At 37.1% G+C, this 21,284-nt stretch overlaps 1 protein-coding gene across 4 annotated transcripts in view; it reads right to left on the reverse strand.

The window, feature by feature from the left end:
• OSBPL1A (oxysterol binding protein like 1A) overlaps positions 1-21,284 on the reverse strand; it is a 227,395-nt gene that overhangs the window by 104,075 nt on the left and 102,036 nt on the right. For 2 of the 4 annotated variants that reach the window (XM_041742615.1, XM_041742622.1), the window contains one exon: positions 16,441-16,547. In XM_041742615.1, coding sequence (XP_041598549.1) covers positions 16,441-16,547 — 107 coding nt within the window. The other 2 variants (XM_041742628.1, XM_041742636.1) reach the window with 2 other exon arrangements.

The raw sequence follows: 21,284 nt of genomic DNA on the forward strand, positions 1-21,284 counted from the left end.
GGGAAAAAATCAAGCAAGGACCTGGGAGAAACATGTTCCAGGAAAAGGAACAGTGAATGTTTTGAGGCAGGAACAGGCTCCCAAGTCTGGGGGACAGGAGGGGACTGCTGTCCTCAGAACAAAGCAGATTGGTTAGATGGGAGGGAGTATATACTAAGCATAGCATAGGAGAGGCTGAGAGGTAGGTTAGCAGGGCCCTTCCCACGGGGCTCTGTAGGCTACTACTACCATAGCAATCAATACTCTTTTCCTCTAATTGGATGGAAAGCCAAATGAGAGGTACCATGTTCTGCACTCAAACCTCATGTGGAACACTAACTTTGTTTCTGGATGATGCACTTTTAGAAAAAAAACAGAGATCATTGAAGAGTAAGAAAAGGAAGGATCTAGAAAGCCTGACAGTTAAAAGAACTTGGAGATGCTTGGCCTGGGAGAAAAAGAATTTACTGGTTGATCCAACTAACTGAAGTATTGTCACAGGAGACAGAACATGTTTTTGTGGTGCTGCAGAATGCAGACATGAATTAAAAGAAAAATGGAATAAGCTTCACCTTAACGTAAGGTTTAACCATCTAGTGTTTTAAGCTTTCCTACAGTGGAATGGGTGGTCGTAAGGGAAAATCATTTATAATAGTAGTTATCAGCAGGAAGTGCAGGAGCTGGTATCTAGCTGTGTTTATGCCAAGTGTTACGATAAATACTTAGCATACTAGCTCATACAATCCTCCCACAATCCTATGAGGTAGGTGCTGTAAACAATGATGAAACTCAAGCTTCTTGAGATTACATGATCCGCCTAGGATCACATAACTTAAGTGACAGAGCTGGTATTCAAACCAGGTCTGTGTGACTCAGACACGAAGCTTGTAAGTACTGGAGTACACTGCCTGTATATCCATTGATGACAGCATTCATAAGCATGTAAAATGACGGTCTAGCTAGGCAGGAAGCTAAACAGAGGATTCTTGCAAATGGAAGAAAATTCAATGACCCTCTAAGATCCTTTTGATAACTTTGTGGTTATATTTTCCCCAATTTTCTATCTTATTTTTAAAATTTTCCATTGACTTCAAGGTTTATAGAAATTTTATACTCAATATGGCTAAAGATCAAATAATAATTTCCTTACAGAATACATTAAATTCTCTGTTCAATTCTAATGCTCAGGTTAATCATTTCCTGCTTTTGATATATTACTTTATTAGTTCCCATGGACAGGTGAAGGTAGGCTTGACCTAAGTATATCAATTTCTTCGTTTCATATTTTATATCTGTGGTGATTCAAATATATCTTAAATTTTCCTATGCTGACTCTGTACAGAAGATAAAATTCTTCTCAATTAAGCAATGATCTTTCAAAATACAATGGCAAGGCAACATGTGCTATCTAAAGTACAGAAAGATAATGAAAATAAAGGTAAAATATTGATATTTAGACCTAAGCCAAGTCTTAAGTCCACAGAAACCAAGAATCATCCTTGCTTTATGCAGCTGCTTTTTTTTAACTGGAGGGAAAAAGAGAGGACACCCGGGAGACTGTGTGCCCTCTACCACACTTCAACAGGGCAACTTTTCAATGGTCTTAAAAATAAAAGAAAATCATGGCTCTGCAGAGCAATTATGGAACGATGTAGGAAGAGACAGTCTGTCAACCCTGGGATTGACATTTGGATCTAAAAGTGACTAACTTTACTTATCACAAAAACTTTTTCCATACTTCTCACCCATTAGGATGGCTACTATATCAAAACAACAAGAGAAAAACAAGTGTTGGATAGGTTATAGAACAATATCCTTATGCACTGTTAGTAGAAATGTAAAATGGTGTAGTCACTACAAAAACAGAACAAGACCTCCAAAAATGAATAGAGAACTATATGATCCAGGAATTCCACTTCTGAGTACATCATCACAGGAACTGAAAGTGGAGACACAAAAACATATCTGTATACTCAACGTTCATAGCAGCACTATTCACAACAGACAAAAGGCATCAACACAAGTGCAACATGGATGCATGAACGGTTAAGGAAAATGTGTGTATACACACAATGGAGTATCATTCAACCTTAAAGAGGAAGAAAATTCTGACACCTGCCATACAATGTGGATGAACCCAAAAGCATTATGATAAGCGAGATGAAGCAGGCACAAAAGGACAGAGTAATTCCACCTATTGGAGGTTCCTAAAGTGGTCAAATTCAGGGAGACAGCTAGTAAGAATGGTGGTTGCCAAGGGCTGGGGGAAGAAGAGAACGGGGAATTGCTGTTTAATGGGTAGAGAGTTTCAGTTTAGATGAAACTAAGAGATGGAAAGAGTTCTAGATGGTGGCGATGGCTGCATAACACAAGGTTCCTAATGTTACTGAACTATGCATTTACAAACAGTAATGATAAATTTTATGCTCTCTGTATTTTACCACAAAAAAAAAAAAAAAAGGAAAACCCTTTTCCAAATATTGGTCTAAAATACATAGTAAGTCTGATTTGCATGAATATGAAAAAAAAAGGAGGGTTCAATTGAATATTTGCCATATATTTTAACTTTGGCCCTTGAAACTATCTATTAAAAAGGCAATTAATGCCAAAATGCATATATCCTCCACATAAAAGAAAACCACAGTATGGAGTACATATCTAGCTAGTTCTAACACTATAACAACTATTTACTTAGTATTTACTACTTGCAGAAAAATCCCAAAACACAATCATCACACTTGAATGGACTCTGGAGTACAACCACATTTAAGTAATTCACAAGAGAATGCTGTCATCCAGTGATTTCCAACTGGGAGGCTATGAAAATACACAACAATTTCTAATAGGGCAGTAGGGTAGGACCTACAAATGATGGAGCCTACCACAGATACTGCGGACAAGCCACTAATCTGGCTCTGAATTCTCTTAAGGCCAAAACAGAAAGAGAAATACAATTATGCCCTTTTAATTGTCCACAAGGAAAAAAAAATGTATCAGTTCTTTAGGGAAAACAAACTCCCTCTTTGCCCTTAGCTCTAATTTCTTTTTCAGGGTAATGTATAGGGGAATAAGAGTATTAAAGGGCAAAATAATAATTTCATTAAAGCTAATTTTTTTTGAGATGCCCCTCAATAGAAATTGAGGGAGTAATTCCAATTTACAACTCAGCAAGGGCTAGTTTTCAGAAAATTAAGAAAATATAGCTCAGGCTATAGCATTCTGACAGTCTAATTTTAGGACAAAATACAGAATATTTGGAAAAACAGATGAATTCAGTATCTTCTAAAAATGTGACCTCTCTCAAGTAAAATTTTCAAAAAAAGACAGCATCTCCCGCTGAGAGCCTGGAATACAGGTATTCTGTGCAAAATCTGAAGACACTGCAATATGCTTGGCCATTTGCTTATTTCTAAAGTTGGTATCCTTTTGTCAAATTGAGAAATTAGCTAGTAGATGGCCACGTCAGCTTTGAAACAAGGAGGACTATCTTCTTTAATGCATAAGTTTTCCTAATTCAGGTTGTGTGTGATACAGTGGGGTTGTTCCTTGATTTGGAGGCAGAATACCGGACTTGGCTCTAAGTGTAGCCCCCACTTAGCTACATAAACGTGGGGAAGTAGCTGCCTCTCTCTTCAAGCTTTTCTCTCCTTATTTGTAAAACAAAGATGAACAGATCAATTACATCACCATTTCAAATTGTGTTTTATGAAGGTGCCTTAGCAGATAACGTGCTTTTACTTTTGTCTTATATATAGTCTATATCTTATGTATCTGCCTTTAGGCCCCAGTGAAATCTTTGAGGATCACCAGACTAGATGCTTTACAATCTAAGACTGATTCTATGACTTTGAAATTTTCAACAACTAATCCATAACATAAACTACAGTAACAAAAATAAATGAAAAAATTCAAAACTAAATCATTTCTCTTGCAAGTAAGATATTTCACAAGTTTAATTTTTAATTAACAACAAAATCTCCTTTGTAGAAACATTAAGTGAAGGGTGGTATCTCATATAAGCTCAAAAAGGTAGTATCCTGAATGTAGCAAGTAATAAATAGGTAACAATGTTACTACAGGATTGTATTTCACCACCAGATGAAAAACCCCATCTACCAGAGAACAGACACCTCTCTTGAATCTCAACCACTGAGCACAACTTCTGTGCTTCCTCTCATTCCTATGACACCGATTGCTTCCCATCAGGGTTTCTTTGATCCAGCACCCCATGCCACAAACCACTTTTACTCTACTTCTCTGTCCCTGAATTGAGCACAAAATCCTTTCAAGATATTTTTCTGAAAATAAAGGAAAGATTGTCTCATAAAACTAATGGCTTTATCCTTATACCACTCAAGTCTCACAGGAACTCCTGAAGTAGAGGGAAGGGGTCTGTGTTAATTCTGTGTTACAGAGGAGGAATATGAGGCCTTGGAATAAGTCACCCAGAGTCATATAGCAAGAAGAGGAGGGTCATTAATCCTGGAGTCTGTGCCTCAGGACTCCAAATAAGAGCAGATCTATAGTCTACCATCTATGCTTTCTTCCTAGGCCCTGTCCATAGTCCCCTGACATCATCATCAGTAGTTGGATAGATTATGAATGTGAGGAGTTAACAAAAATCATATAGTAAGTAAAGGTGAACCTCTGAGCATCTTAAGAAAATCAGATACAGGTTATCTACTTTCTCACCTTTGGTGCTGGAGCCAAGGCTGTGAGGACAGGGAAAAAGCAAGGTGGAGTACACTGATCAGATCATAGAAAAATCCTCTAAGTATGGGGGAGAACATTGGAAAGACATTGAAAGAAAGAGAGAAAGCAAGGGAATAATGATCATTCTCTCACCATGCAGACTGTCAAGTCAGAAAAGAAGTTGTGAAGATGAAGAAAAGAAGAAAGTGAGAAGCAAGTCTGGAAAGGAAACAGAAATGCCAACCAATGCAAACAAGAAGAGTCAGGTAAGAGAGAGAAAAAAATGGAAGTAGTTAAAACCCTGGCAAAAGTTTTACATGTTTTAAATATTAAAAGGGCACTACTCTACATATGCTAGCGGTCCTCAGTCTGGAAAACTGAAGTCTAGGAATGCATTATTAAAGTCTGTAAGAAAATCAAAGTCATGGATAAAGCTGGCAGAAATATATTAACTCGATTATAAAATACTAGAATTACAAAACATACAACTTAAAATATGGAAAATAAATTTTGAAAAAATTATCCACTTCAAAGAGACAAGAGAATAATAAATGTAAAGATATTAGGGAAAAAATAAACTGAAAGTGATAGAGGTAACTATAAAAATTAAAAAGATGAAACAAATAACAAAGCTAAAGAGAGTTCTTTGAAAAATATTCCAATAAACAAAGCCTTAGAGACGCATTTTAAAGAGAAATTTATTGGAAGATCCAAATAAATATTAGGAAAAAAATGGAAAACATCAGGGAAAAATATGTAATTACAGATCCAAAATAAGTTAAAAAGACAATATAAGACTACAATGAACAACCTTATTACAATAAATTTCAAAACTTAAATGGAAAGGATAAATTCCTGGAAATAGTTAACTTGTTAAAATTGACCCAACAAGAAACAGAAAACTAAAATAGTCCTATAACCATTAAATATTTCCAACTAATAGTTTAAAAAAATCTCAGAAAGATGACTTTACAAGAAGGAACAGATCACTTGAATTTTATATAAGCTCTTCCAGGGAAAAAAGAGAATACTCCAGTATTCTCCAATAAAGAATACTCCAGTATCCAGTAAAGAATACTTTACTGGCTTTATGAAGCCAGTAAAACCTGGATACTAAAGTCTGATGAGGAAAAAAAAAAAAATTACAAGCCAATCTCACTCATAAATAGATGCTAAAATCCAAATAAACCAAATTGAGGTGAACGTTAAAGATAATACAATGATCAAATTAGGTTTATTCCAGGTAAACAAAGATGGCTTATCATTTAAAAAGTCTAAAAATATAATTTGAAAAAAAAAAACATATAAATTTGCCACCTTAATAAAGAAAAACCTTATGATTCTTATTAAATGCAGAAAGAATATGATAAAATGGAACCCCCTTTCATGATTTAAAAAAAAAAACTCAACAATATAAGAACGAAAAAGAACTTTGTTAATCTAGGAAATGGTATTTACTAAGTATCACTCTTAATAGTGAGTCGTTGGAAGTTAGAACTGTGCCTTTTTTAAAAAACAAGGATTGATTCCCACCATTTCAGCTTCTGTTCACCACTGTCCTAAAGGACCTGGCCAATACATTAGGAACATGAAAATGAGATGTAAGAATTGAAAGAAACAAACAAAACTGTAGTCATTCATAGATTATGACTGTCTATAGAAACCAAATCAGTCTGTCTTCATTATTTCTACTTTTTCACTTCCCATTTAATCTGCTGTTTATTGCCATTTAGCTTCTCCCTAGGTCATGCTTCTAGAATTCCCCTCATCAAAGACCAATAGTGAACACATCTTAGTTTGTTACCTCAAAATTTTGACCCAATTGTCCCCACTGGCCTCCACTGTTCTGGACTTTTCCTGCCTCTCCAGCTGTTGCTGCTGCTTAGTGCTGTCCACGGGCTTTCTTTTCTCCCACGTGTCTTTTAAAATCAGTATTCAATCCTTTGATTTCAAACTTTTTAAGCTGTATGTTTCCTGGGTGATATTCTTTACTCAACAAACTCCATGTTTATGTAGGTGACCTCCAATACCTACATATAAGGCTACAAATAAGGCTGCCCTTATTTGGATGTCATCATGTCAGAAGGTGAACTCATCCTCCCCCTAATCCCTTTATTCCCTCCTTTAGTCACCTTCCATCCAGTGATTTATCCACCGTAAGCCTGGGAGTCAGCTAGGACTCCATCTTCTCCTTCATTCCTCATCTATTCAACTATCATCAGCTCCTAGGAGGTTATCTTTGGTAGTCACCAGCTAGGTTCAGACTCTGATTATCTCTCTCTTGAATTCCTGCACCTGGTCAACCTGTTTTGAGGACTTCCTCTAATCCTTCTCATAAGGAGCAAATCTGATTAAATCTCTCCCCTGATTAAAATCTTTCAGTCATTCTAACTTATCTTGGGCATACCTCTTTAGGCATATTTGATAAAACTTTTCAATAAAACCCTTCTATTCATCTAGCCTTGACTGGTTTAGCAAGATACCTGAGGAGGTAAACACTATGTAAATACTTATTAAGGAAGTTTTTACATAAAATAATAGATATCAATCAATGGTGGAGCATTATAAAAATGTATATGGGTTATAGCCTTATTACTCAAGTTAAAATGAAAGGAAAATTATGTCTGCCTATAACTCATTCAAAATTCATCAGATAGCATAAAAATTAGGCACTGTACTAATAGGAATACAAGTCAAATACAATAGCATGCAGGTTACAGACTTGGTACCACTGTGATACAGAAAGTTATCAGGAAAAGATCCGGGGTCATACCAAGCATGACAAGGCTAATATCACACACACACACTCTCTTTTCATACTGCTGAAATAATTACAATCTTAAGTATTTTTGTTCAAATACTTCACAAGTTATCAAAATGAAAACCTGCTTCATGCTACATAAACTTCATATTAAAAACTTTTAAAAACAGTAAGAACATTTAACTTACATCCTACCTGTTTCCAAAATTAATTTGTAGTCCATTTCCTGACTATACATACAAGCTGAAAGTTTAGGAATAAAATTATGGACCAAGAGAAAAAAAAATCTAGATTTCTAATTTTTAAAGGAATTAAAGGGGATCCCTAGGTGGCGCAGCGGTTTAGCACCTGCCTTTGGCCCAGGGCGTGATCCTGGAGACCCGGGATCAAATCCCATATGGGGCTCCCTGTGCATGGAGCCTGCTTCTCCCTCTGCCTATGTCTCTGTCTCTGTCTCTCTCTCTCTCTCTCTCTCTCTGTGTGTGTGACTATCATAAATAAATAAAAATTTTAAAAAAAGGAATTAAAAATTTTTATAATCCTCACAGAGCTTATAAACATAACTATATATTTGAATACTAAGATACTAATTCATAAAAGCCTATTAAAAGAATACAGATGACAAATATAAATTGTACAAAGCTCAGAGCACATACTATTGCATAATTACTTTATCAATTATCTTATGTACATATTCTAAACGTGCTTGACTTTATATATTACCCTGTAGTACATGCATGTGCTTTTAATATGGAAAATCTAATGAGCTTTTTAATTTTCCCTCATTTTGCAAGATGCACAAGCGAAGGAACAGAGATTATGTAGGTCACTTTCACCCTCAATGAAATTCCCTAAAATTAACTTTTAAAGAGGTTCTAAAGAGGGGAGACCAGAGTCTTGCGATCATATTCACAATGACACAAATGCCTTTAAGATCCCAGTCTAGTAAAAGTAGTACCAGGACAAAAGCTGAAATACCTCTCTGGTCATCATGTTCAGATAGAATATCTACTCAGTCAAAACCAACCTAACTACCAAAGTTATCAGCTTCTCGCTGAAATCAAACATTATTTGGACCAGCGATTAACTTCAGTGTGTCCTCAAACTGAAAAGAAAATTTACATTTTGATCCCCATATTCTAGCCTACACATTCTTCCACCAACACGCATTTCAAGCATTTTTCTCTTTTGAAAAAGATTCCTAATTTACTCCATGTCTTTAAAACAAAATGCCTTCATTCCGTCTTTGAGCCTAATTGAAATTAAGAAACTTTTAATAGCTTTAATAACTCTCAAAAGCTGTACTATGCTCCTCTCTGGCATCTTTCCTTTCTTACTACCCTCTCTCCAAATCCAGAAAAAACCAGCACAACAAAAAACACAAAACAACTAGCCACATGCTCTGAATGCTAGGGAACGTGATTCTCCACTGGTTTAGGCTACAAAGAAAGCCTATGAGTAATCAAAAATCCTAATCAAAACAAAGTTAAAAGCTATCTCCCTCCCCACTCCTCAGCCCCAATATAATTTTCCCTTTTTCTCCTTAATCCACTCATGCGTTTCCTTGGAATTTTAGCAGCCTCACACAGCGGATGGTAAGTTCATCTCAATGTCAGCCAGGGCAGAGACATGCAAAAAATCACTAACTTGGAAGGTTATTTAGGACAATAATGTCTTTCACTGCCTTACTCCTCCCACTCCGGCCCCACTTGACCTACTACCAATATTTAGCTGGGCGGGGGTGGGGTGGGGTGGGGGGGCTATCCACTGCCTTTCCCCCCAGTGGCTCTTCCTGGGGGAACCCGGCACAAGTACACAGGCGGCCAGGAAGACCCTGGCCAGGCTGGGAGGGTCCCGGCTTCACGCACCCCTCCCCATTCGCCCGAGGCTGCACTCACGCGTCCAACTATTCTTGGATCTACTCACATCCCTAGATGTCGTCTGGCTGCCCTCCCCCACCTCCTCCCCCCAGCGTCCTCGGCCGTCCCGAGGCTGACCGCGCAAAGCCCCCAGGGGGCACACGCACTCACCCACCTGGGCCGGATCTGGGGATCCCCGCCGGCGCGCTCCGCCCTGCGCTCCCCGGGCAGCTCCAGCACAAACGCGCTTGGCCTGTTCCTGTTCCTCCGCCTCCCCTCCAGCCCAGCCCGGAGGCGCAACCCAGGGCGGCACCGCAAGGTCTCCCTAAGTCACCTTTGCTCGGCCCGCCCTGGGCTCCAGCGAGGTCAAGGAGAGTGGCGGCCCAGGACTCCCGCTCTGGCCCTCAGGCCACCAGAGGTCCGTGCAGCGCCCCTCGCCGCAGAGCCAGAGCCGCCCTCCAGAGCCGCCCTCCTCCAGGGCTCGCCGGGGAGAGTGCGAGCAGCAGCGCGGCGAATGGCCTGCAGCAGGCGGCTCCGCGCTGCCGCTGTCGTCGTCCAGTCCCTCCTCCCCCGGCCCCCCTCCCGCGGGGCCCGCTCTGCTGAGGCGCAGGTAGGGACCTGCCCGGGACGACGAGAGCCTGCACACAGCCCCTCCGAGCGACGGGCAGACCTCTGGCCCGCAGTCCTAGGGAAGGAAGTAAGGAAACTGCTACTCGAGCTCTGCGTGCATCCCAAGGAGGCTCCTGCGAGGTCCTAGAGCGGGCTGGGTGCTCAAGCCCTCTCCCGGCGACGCCTGCTCTGACAACTTCTAAAGAGCCAGCCCGCCCCTGGGGAAAAGCGGAGGAATCCTCTTTGGTCTCTTGCGCCTCAAAGGTAACTGACCCTTAGTCAGGCTTTCACTGAATGTTTCTAATTCCATTACAAAGATTGAACTAGACTTCATGCATTTATTTTTTTAAGCACTTTCTAAGCTACCATTTGAGCAATGAGGAAAACAATGGTATTAATCCTATTGATGGGAAACCTACTTATATGAAATAGATGGTTTTTTTATTCCAGCCAGGCTTGAAGGGTAGACAGATTCAAAGGACAGTAAAACCCACCACATAAATATTACACTAAGTGAGATGTTCAGGATAATAAAATTTCTAGTTAACTATTAAGCTCTGATAGAGATGGGGCACACATAACTTTTTATTCTAAACAGTATTTTTAAAAATAATAAACAGTATTAGTTTTAAACAGTATTAACCTGTCCTCAAACTTTAGGGAGCAGAGCAATACTGAACCAAACTATTTCTTTGACAAGATCCTAGGGTACTTTAAGTTTGCTGTTCCAACAGCGGTGGCTGTAACCACGCTACAGATATAAAATGTGTAAAAGATGATACAACAGTACACTAGAAAATCTGGAATTAATGTCAATGAGGTTTCATGGTGTCTTTGAAAAGTCAGTTTGCTTCCCTCCTCCCCCATTCTAAACTGATAACTAAATGGTATTGTGAAAACTCACATTTGGCACTAAATGCAGCTGCTACAGAATCTTCCTCCTGGGTTCTAAAAATTAGAGAATGAATTCAGTCTACAAAAGTAGTACTAGGCAGTAAAAATAACATGTTTTAGAAGGCAATTTACAAAGAACCTAAACTGTGCCAGGCACTGTATTGAGGAACTTCACATAAAATAACTCATCTGTATTCTCTCAGATTTGGAAGTGAAATTCCCAAACATGTATTAATTTGCTCAAGGTCAAGACAGCAGAGAGTAGACCCTGATTGGTCTGATCTTTGTATTCTTTCCTTTGTACATTCATTATGCATTCATTTAGATATTTATTAACTGCCTACTACATGACAAGTACTATACTAGACACAGATGCTACAAAAATAACAGATACAGTTGCTTACTTAAGGAGCTCTTTAGTCAATATATAATATATAATCAGACATATATATATGTCTGATATATATATGTCTGATATATATATATGTCTGATATAGACAAATATATAATGATACAATGTGTTAAGTGCTACAACAGAAAGGACTCAGAATAGGAGGGATATCTAAACCAGTTCCTAAGGGTGGAACCTGGGATGAGGAAATGGTGGCAGTCATCCAACAGAGCAATCCTGAGAGCTCTGTCCTCACAAAGTGGCAGTGCAGGAGCTGAGTGCTGGGTGGGAGGAGAGGGAGAACAGGGAGACAGACAGCTGAGAGACAGGGAGTAAAAATGACAGGACCTGATAAAAGGGGGGGGGGGGGGATAAGGAAGAAGGATGAACTGAGAATAGCTCCCATGATCTTGGCTTGGTTCCTGGATAGGTGGTAATTCTAACTCTGAGTTGAATGGATAATTCAGCTTTAGACACACTGGTTTTGAAATGCCTGTGATATAACCATATGTATGTTCAAAAGGCAGCTGGATATACTGGTTCACAGCTCAGGAGAGATCTAAGGTGGAGATATTGGAGTCATCATGGATTTCTGTTTGCAGGAATGCTTATGATCATCCAAGGAGAATGCTGAGTGAGAAGGCCACCCACAGAAACCAGGGACACTGACACTCAAGGCACAGGCAGAAGAAAAGATGCTTCAAAAGAAACCTGAGGAGGAGCTGCTCTAAAGGAAAGAGAAGCCAGAAGAGGTAGGCACCATGGAAATCACTGAGAAGAACTCCAAAAAGCAAGGAGTAGTCAAATGCCAGACCTGACACAGGACAAGCAAGGTAATTTAAGGGTATCCTCTGATTTAGCAGTAAGCAGATTTTTGGCAAGCATGGTTTCAGTGGGCTAGCTGAGGAATAAAGAAGTAGAAACAGAAAGTATCACATTTCCAAAATAGAACTGGAAAGGAATGTAAGGAGACAGAAGCTGTAAGGGAGTAGAGAATGCAAAAGAGAGGAGCTGTTTTTGAAGCAGGATGGAAGGAGACAGATGCCAAGGAAAGGAAAGAATAAGATAGGGAACTGGGGGTTGGGAGTGGCAAGGAATTGGCAGCAAATGCAGGCACTGCCTCCATGTTTAATACAGAATTTTGCTCAGAGCAGAGGGAAAGGAGGAGACTGAAGAGAAGACAGCGGTAAAGGCCCAAAGGTATAAACAATAAAAAATGAAAGAGATTAACTAAAGGAGTTATCTTGAACAGCCCAAGAGACTAGGAATATTAGAGACCTCGACTTCATAGAGCTGGAAGCTCACAGGAGGAGCTTCTCTCCAAAGATACCAGCATTTGATCCCAAGTTGCACTACCTTTTGGTTGGTCCAACTGAAGGTCCAGATGTCTCCATTACACTGTTATCCCAATCATACGTTTGGGTTACAGCTCTTTAGCCGTCAGGAATTTTAACACAGAAGCATAAAGTAGGGGCACCTGGGTGGCTCAGTGGTGGAGCATCTACCTTAGGCTCAGGGCGTGATCCTAGGGTCCCAGGATCGAGTCCCATATCAGGCTTCCCGCAGGAAGCCTGCTTCTCCCTCTATGTCTCTGTCTTTCTCATGAATAAATAAAATCTTAAAAAAAAAAAAAAAAGCAGCATAAAGGATTTTATGAGTGAGCTTACACTAATTTTCAATAAGCAAGTTCCTACTTTGGAAAAACGGGTTTGACTAATATCAGAGGGAGCTCAATAATATGCCAAACAAGAAAGGGACCAATGATGGCACTGTGTGATGTTTTAGCCACTTCTGATACCACCTTCTAGTGAGGAAAAGTACAGAAACAAACATAATTCATGAAGCCAGTTTCTAGCCGTTGAATCTTTTTTTTTTTTTTTTTTTAAGTAGGTTCCATGCCCAATGTGGGGCTTGAACTCATGGCCTTGAGATTAAAAGCCCTGTGCTCTACCAAATGAGCCAGCCAGGCGCCCCACTAGCTTTTTGAATAGAACTCTCAAAGGTAAAGACAAATGAAGGCACTCACATTCTCTAATGTTTCTCCAACCCTAAAAACACCTGGTAAGTTTCCCTTTAGTAAGTCAATCACAAGCTTTACAGCTTGCTTTCTATATTGCAGGATTTTTTTTTTTTTCAACAAAAGAGTGTTATTTGCAAGTAAAATATGCATCCATAATCCACCCCATTTATGTAGAGGTCTATGGAAAACGCTGACTATCTGGGTCCTATCAGAGCATCCCCAAATAAGCAGAGAATATTCACATACCACAGAACTACAAAGCTCCAAATCCAGGAACCTGTGTTCATTATAAACCTCTACGTTTCTCATGCAGAGCCAGCTTGCTCTTACTGTGGACATAGTTTTACCAGCAAGTTTGATTATCTGGTTTTCTTTTTAGTAAACAACATTAGAAAGAATAAATCAGAAGGGATCAGTAGTCCACTGGTACAGACAGACACACAGTCGATCTAAAACTCAACAGAAAAAAATTTTAAACCCATAAATAGCAAAAGTGAATTCAAGAACATTAGCAGGACTGGGCCATTTAGTCAAATTACACAGTTCTATAAACATTACCCCCTGAAGACATCTGTGTATTAAGACACAGAGTAATTATGAACATAGAAAAAAGGACAAAAGGACAATCACCTAGAAAAGATAAGTGTTAAAAATTTAGCATAAGATGTAAATGCATAACATTCAGAATAACTGCCATCAAAAGATTACAATAAAAACAGTTTTGCTACTGTGGGGGCTGGGATCACTTAGACCTACTGGATCCCCGTTATGTGCCAGGTATAGTTTATAGGGTGTTTGCCAAGATGATCGTACTTATTTTTCAAAACATTCTTTTTTGGTTGGTTGCCACTTTAAAAAGGAAACTGTATATGAAAACTGTAGCAAAGAGAGATTAAGGAGCAAAGCATGGAATCAGACCCAGTCTCTGAATTCAAAATTTATGACTGTTAACAAAATTTCTAGATAATAGATATATAATTTGATTCCAGATAAATAAGGCATTATAATGTCAAATTATTCTGCTCTCGTACCTCAAGTACACTATTAAAGTCCCATGTTGTAGGTCTTAGCCACATGAAAAACTAACTTCAATGATCCCATTTTGTCTTTTAAATATTTGGGGGCCCGTTTGTCTATAATCCTTTTTCTCAGAATAAATTCTGTTGAGAACCTCCCAGAGTTGATATTTTATATTTATAACATTACTGAAAAATAATCTTAAAGATATTCTGAAAGTTTGAAGCAACAAATGCCATTTCCTAAATGAGTACTGTGTACCACAGTATGTTAATATGCTCTATATACATATTATTCATCTATATACATTTGATCCCCACACCTGACACTGAGGTGTTTATACATTTTCATTTTACAGAAACTTCCCCACAGTAGGTTAGGGAAAAGACAGATTATAAAAACGTCCATTAGACTTTCAGACTAGTGCTGTTAATGACTTACTATATGGTCTCCTTTATTTGAAAGATAAAAATATCAAGGTTCAGAGAACGTAAGTAGCCTTTGTCACTTGAATAATAAGGATGAAAAGAACACAATCATTTACAAATACTCAAATTTTCTTTAGACAATACCTCCTCCTCCCAAAACGAGTTGAATTCAGTGCTAAAGACACAAAAGCTCCAAAATGCCATCAGAAAAAAAGGAGTCACAAGCGTTAATAATTAAACAGTATCCGACAATAATAATTGTTGATTTTTACTCAGGGCTTACTATGTGTCAGGAACTATGCTAAGTATTTTGCATACGTTTTGTTATTTAATCCTCATGACAAATTTAGAAGTCTAATTAGCCTAAACTTGAAGCTAATATACTCTTGCACATCTGGATTTTCAAAGAAGTAATTACCTAGGCTATATTTTTAAGCAAACAGTTTAAAAATTAGCATAGGCTGGCTTCTAGACATAATTAAATTACTTTTAATCTAGCATTTACCTTGAAACTATACACCTCTAAAACAAAGACATTTGATCCATCCACCAGGTGCCATATAAAAGATGTTAATGAAATTTAGTATTACAATGATTAAATATTACCTGAATCCCTAGACATAATTTGTTCATTTCAAAAAATCTTCTAAATACTATTTAGATTTATTTAGATCATGAAATCATGCCTCATTTAAATAAGCTAGAACATGAAATCACCAAAAATACAAATGCTGAGAGGGAATGTTTTCAAACAGTATTGGAAGAATCAACCATTTAAAGGTTTTAATGAACAATTATGTTTTCCTGTGATGGTTAATAAAATTGTTAAAGACTTTCTCTAAGTTTGTTTTAAATGAATTTCAGATTACTCATATACTTTTTTCTCCAAATAAAATATGAAATTTGTTGTGTACATAACAAACCTGGCATTTAAAAAATTTTATGTGAATTTCCAAAGCTTCCATTGTAATCACATTTTAGATCTTTACATATGAAACATATAAAACCATTTTTATCTATCTTGTTTTACCCAAAACCTAATATCAAATTAAAAGTTACAAATAAAAAAAAAAAAAAAAAAAAAGTTACAAATAAATTGTAACAAGAATAAGAAATATGGTGTCTTAATCTAAAAAGTTGAAGACTGAACATATATGTAGAAATTAATAAAATGGAAAAGAAAGCCTATGGCTGCTTGACTTGCATTAGCATCATGAAAACAAGAAGGGGAAAAAAATAAAACAAGAAAAATTCTAGTCCAGACAGCCAAAACACATCTTTACAACTTTTCAATCCTCGGAAAAAGAATTACTAACGGGTAAACTTACCACTCTAATATTTGGAAAAGTAAATGGCAATTTTGTGAATGGGAGAGAGCAGGGGGTAAAGAACATAAGATATTTAATCCACTGAGAGTTCACATAGGTAAGTGTGATATCGCTTTATTTACTAAATACAAGTATCATGTATTTTTCACATAAAACCTTTGGTTTCTACAATATTTTCACAACCCTCTTGTTGAAATGCCACAAGAACTCTGAGTAGAACTTTAAACCATGGTTGATAAATACAACTATTTAAGTAAATTAGATATGAACACAAGTTACTTCAGAATCATCCTGCTTAATCAAGAATGAAAGATTTCTCCAAATTTTAGTGAAAACAAAGCTTTCAATTTCTTTGTTAAGACTATTTTCTCCTACCTTTGGACAATTTGAAAGCAGTGATTTACTGGATGATCTAGTATGTGACACCCAATTATTAAAAAAATTCTATTCCAAACTACCTACCCCTTCTTGTTTAGTGAAGAGATTAAGGCAATCACTCAAAGCTACACAAGTTTCCTTAGAAGCTTCAGAGACAACTTCAACTTTCTGAAGAAATGATGGAAGCATGTCTAAAAATAAAAATAAATAAAATTAGTGGGATTTTAAGACCATAAATATTTTGAAATCACTGTTTTTTAAAAGTAATCTCTATATCCACTGTGGAGCTTAAACTCAGGACCCCGAGATTAAGAGTTGCATGCTCTACTGAGCCAGCCAGGCACCACTAACATTTTTATGTCTACTAACTTCATGTTTCCTTCCAGCTAGCTGCCTAAACAAAGCATATTGTATATTCCTTGAGCATCATTATTAGCACCTACTATACACAAGGCACATAAATTGGTATGTAAAAGAAAAGATGAAACCTTGTCCTAGAAAGGCCAATATCCTGCAAGGAGAAGAGTCAGGACTAAAAAAATAAAACTTAAAAATATTTTTTAAAAGTTTACAGGAATAACAATATAATGTTTAAGAAAAGCAGTGGATTAACATTTCCTTTCATGATATTCTATAGTAGATAAGTAATTTTATTCAAAAGCCAAGAACTAAAAATAATACGGCAGTTGACATGATGGCTAACACCTAAAGGTGGCATTAACTCAACTTTCTCTAGTATTTATGGGACAAATGTCTGGCATGAAATAGGTATTTTCACTCTTACAAATGTGTCCCTCTGGAGGCCAGTATCTTTCAGAATAGAAGTTGGGAACAAGAAATGGTAATATCAACTACCTTCCCTACTTCCCTAAGGAAATCTTAATCCACTTACCCATTACAAAAACAAAAATAAAAACCAAAAAACAAAACAAAACCCTACCCAAAACAAAAACAGAATGCTGACAAGAAAAAGCTGAAAAATACACATATATCACCTAAAAAACAAGTAAAATGTCATATCCTGTGTCTGGATTAATGCTAGAGAAATGCTCTTAGTTCAAACAGTTTAGACCTTTGTGTTAATTATACACTTAGATCCTTTAAATGTGTCCCTTCTATCAAATATAAATATTAAGAAAGCCTTTCATCTAAGAATAACTTAAAAGGAAAAAGACAAATATATACCACCCTCTGTCTTAAATAATCTTGATTCACTTAGAACATGATTCTTATAACACAGTAATAAATAAGGTCAATAAGCAAAAGTAATCAAATTCAAATGCCAGCAATTTGCTATTATCAGGCCATAAAACAGTGGGTCCCTTCAAGATACAAATATTTTCAAATGGAAAGTGGAAAGGAAAATAAAATCTACCAAGAACATATACCAAATGATTTACAGTCATTATTTCTAGGTGATAAAATCATAGCTATTGTTCATTCTCTAAGATTTCTATAGGAATGTGATTTATTTTAGCAAAGAAAAGTCCTCTTCTTGGAAAAATTATTCCTCAAAACTCCTAAGGCAAAATGGGCAGGCAACAAAAGGAAAAGGTAAGTGAATGAAGGTATGAACAACCTGTCACTATTATCTGGATATAAATACCAAATGTCATTTTATTCTATTTTTCATTTTATTGAATAGTTTCCTAGTGTTACCTATTCTTAACACCCAAACAAACAAAAAAGAACACCCAAACAATTGAAAACTACTATATCCTAAAATAAATTTGATTTTACATATTTTTCATTTTGAATCTTCGATACACATTGTGAAGATTTATTCTTTAGTTGCTAAATAGCAAAAAAGAATACCATATGCCAGATGCCATAGGACTTAAATAGTACCTCAACAGATGTCTCACACAGAGCTGTGGATTGAGTACGGTGAGGGGATGTACAAAAAAATCAGGCACAGCCTCTGCCTTCCATAAATGCTCTGGGTAATCTAGTAATTTTCCACTTTCATGGCACAAATTGGTAAGAAGATGCAAGCATAGTCATTCATGGATGTATTTTTTTTTTCAATTAAATACCATCACATGCTTAATCATCTACAATTTTGAGTGTTTGGGATATTTAACACTTTTATATACTTGTTGATTAGCATGAAATTTTAAATGTAAAATTTTTATGAACTTCAGAATTTTAAATAAAACAGATCCTGTAACCTTTTAAAAGATACCCCAAGAAATATCTACTGACTTTTAAGAATCCATTATTGAGAGTGCATCAAATTCTTTTGTCCAAAAGAGTCAAGTTACCTAATTTCTCTGATACTCTGGTGTTCAAGCAAGATTTTGAAATGAACTGTAACTTGCACAGTAGGTCTATATAAGAACTGATACTCTAGTGCCAGGGCAGCATATCAGGCGCCAGTTGGTTCACAGTGGCATGCTTCTTTCTTATAGGATGTTGTTTGCATATTGTTACATAAAAAGAAGTAAAGCCACCAGGCTTCTAGAAAAGTTACCAACTGGGAATCAATGCAAATATATTTTAGCCAATTATTAGAGATGAAGTTGTAATGAACAAATGTAAAAAGACCAGTATGTAACCATATTTGGCCTACTATAAGAATTGGACACTTAATTTGGAGGAAAAATGTCATATTTTTGTGCAAAAAAAGTTTTGAACTCAGGAAAGATGCTAGAAGATCTTAGGTGAAGAGCTTAACTTTAGAGACATATATAAAAAGCTCACATCTGCCATTTTCATGATAACACAATTTTTAATTGGGTAAGTTTTAAAACTATTGGGGAAATACTTATTTCTTGTTATGTTGGCAAACTAAACCTATTACAAATGACCTCCATTGTTACCCTAATATGGAAAAAGTCCACACTAGCCAACATTTAAGACACTCTATAAACTAAATCAGTTTCAGCCAGACTGCTTTCCTGAAAATACTTGTTTTCCTAGAAATACTCTTACTTTACTGCCTCCAAACCTTTGTTCAAGATATATCCTCTTCCTCAAATACTGGAATAATTATTCATATTCAGAAGTTTCTCCACTTAAACCTTTTTTGTTCAAGGCCAAGTTCAAATGCCATCCTCTTCACGAAGCCTTATGTTTTTTTTGTTTTGTTTTGTTTTGTTTTGTTTTGTTTTTTTGGTGAAGGAAAAAATGGCAATTCATCTGACTATGTACATAAGAGACATGCTAACCTGCATGCCAAGAGGCATTTTAAAAACTGACTTTCACACCTAATTGGAATTATATACATGCCTCAAGAAAATCAGTACTCTCTCCTCAAAAAAAGAAAATGATATCTGCATATAAAAATCAACTGACCAGGCAGCCCCGGTGGCTTAGCGGTTGGTTTAGTGCCGCCTTCGGCCCAGGGCATGATCCTAGAGACCCGGGATCGAGTCCCAGTCAGGCTCCCTGAATGGAGCCTGCTTCTCCCTCTGCCTGTGTTCTCCGCCCCTCTCTCCTTCTGTGTCTCTCACGAATAAATAAATACAATCGTTAAAAAAAAAAAAAAAATCAACTGACCTTCTAAAACCTTTACATAAAACTGTAACTTGAAAAAAACTGAGAGGTCCCTATATGAGGATATAAATGTTTTTTGTTGTTCAAATTAAGACGACCAGGGTGAACGCAATCACCCACTAAACAAGTACTATTAAACCATTCTGTCTATATCTATATAATCTGCACTGGCTGCAATGGAGACAAAGTTCAAAACAGCAAGTGTTAAATGAATTACAGTAGAGTTAAGGGAAAATAAAAAGGTATTAGGGATGTTATAAGACATAGATAGCAAACAAATTATCCAGACACTTAAAAAATGTTCAATACTCAGAGAAAGGAATAACTATTATGGGATGGAATAATGGAGCAGAGTCTGAGAAAAGGTGGGATTTTTTTGAGTTGGAACTTGAACAATGCTTTTATTGCTAAATGTAATGTCCAGGGGGATCCCTGGGTGGATCAGCGGTTTAGCGCCTGCTTTCAGCTCTGGGCGTTTGATCCTGGAGTCCCAGAATTGAGTCCACATCAAGCTCCCTGCATGGAGCCTACTTCTCCCTCTGCCTGTGTCTCTGCCTTTCTGTCTCATGAATAAATAAAATCTTTAAAAAAAATAATATAACGTCCAATAAAGCAAACATACCTAAAATATCTATATTATTTTCAAATAGTATAGAAAACAGTCCTGAGAAGATCCTATCAGAATTGTGATTAAGGGGAACTCCAGAGAGGCGAGAGGCTCTGTATCCACCACTGACTGCATGGCTGTCATGTAGCAGGTTCAGTGCTCACTTGTATAATCTATGTAGTAATTTGACAAAACAAATTTAGTACTTGTTTCTGAGTTCAAAAGAAGTTATCAATTTATAAGCTAGGTAAGGAGTCATTCATTTCATTCACTCAAAACAGACAGTTGACCCTTGAACAACAAGGGAGTTGGGGCACTGACCCCCTTGCAGTTCAAAATCCACATATAATGTTTGATTCCCCTGAAACTTAACTACTAAGAGCCTACTGTTGACCAGAAGCCTTATCGATAATACACTCAATTAACATGTATTTCATATGCTGTATTATATACTGTATTCTTACAATGGAGTAAAAGCTAGAGAGAAGAGGTTAAAAAAATAGAAATACATTCACAGTACTGTGCTGAATTAAAGAAAAAAAAAAGCCACATATAAGCGGACTCATGCAATTCAAACCCATGCTGTTCAAGAGTCAACTGTATATATGGCAAGTGCCCACATGTGTCACACTATTAAGGTGAAGACAATCAGCAAATAAAACAGACAAAAGTTCCTGCCTTCGTGGAGTTTATATTCTAATAGGAGAAACAATCAACTACACACACTCTCTCCCCACCCCCACCCCCACCCCCACACACAGCAAGTTTGATAAGTGACAAAGAAGAAAACAAAGCAAGGTAGGGGAAAATAGCAAGTGTTAAG

The sequence above is a fragment of the Vulpes lagopus genome, chromosome 1, assembly GCF_018345385.1.
Source record: "Vulpes lagopus strain Blue_001 chromosome 1, ASM1834538v1, whole genome shotgun sequence".
Classification (NCBI taxonomy): domain Eukaryota; kingdom Metazoa; phylum Chordata; class Mammalia; order Carnivora; family Canidae; genus Vulpes; species Vulpes lagopus.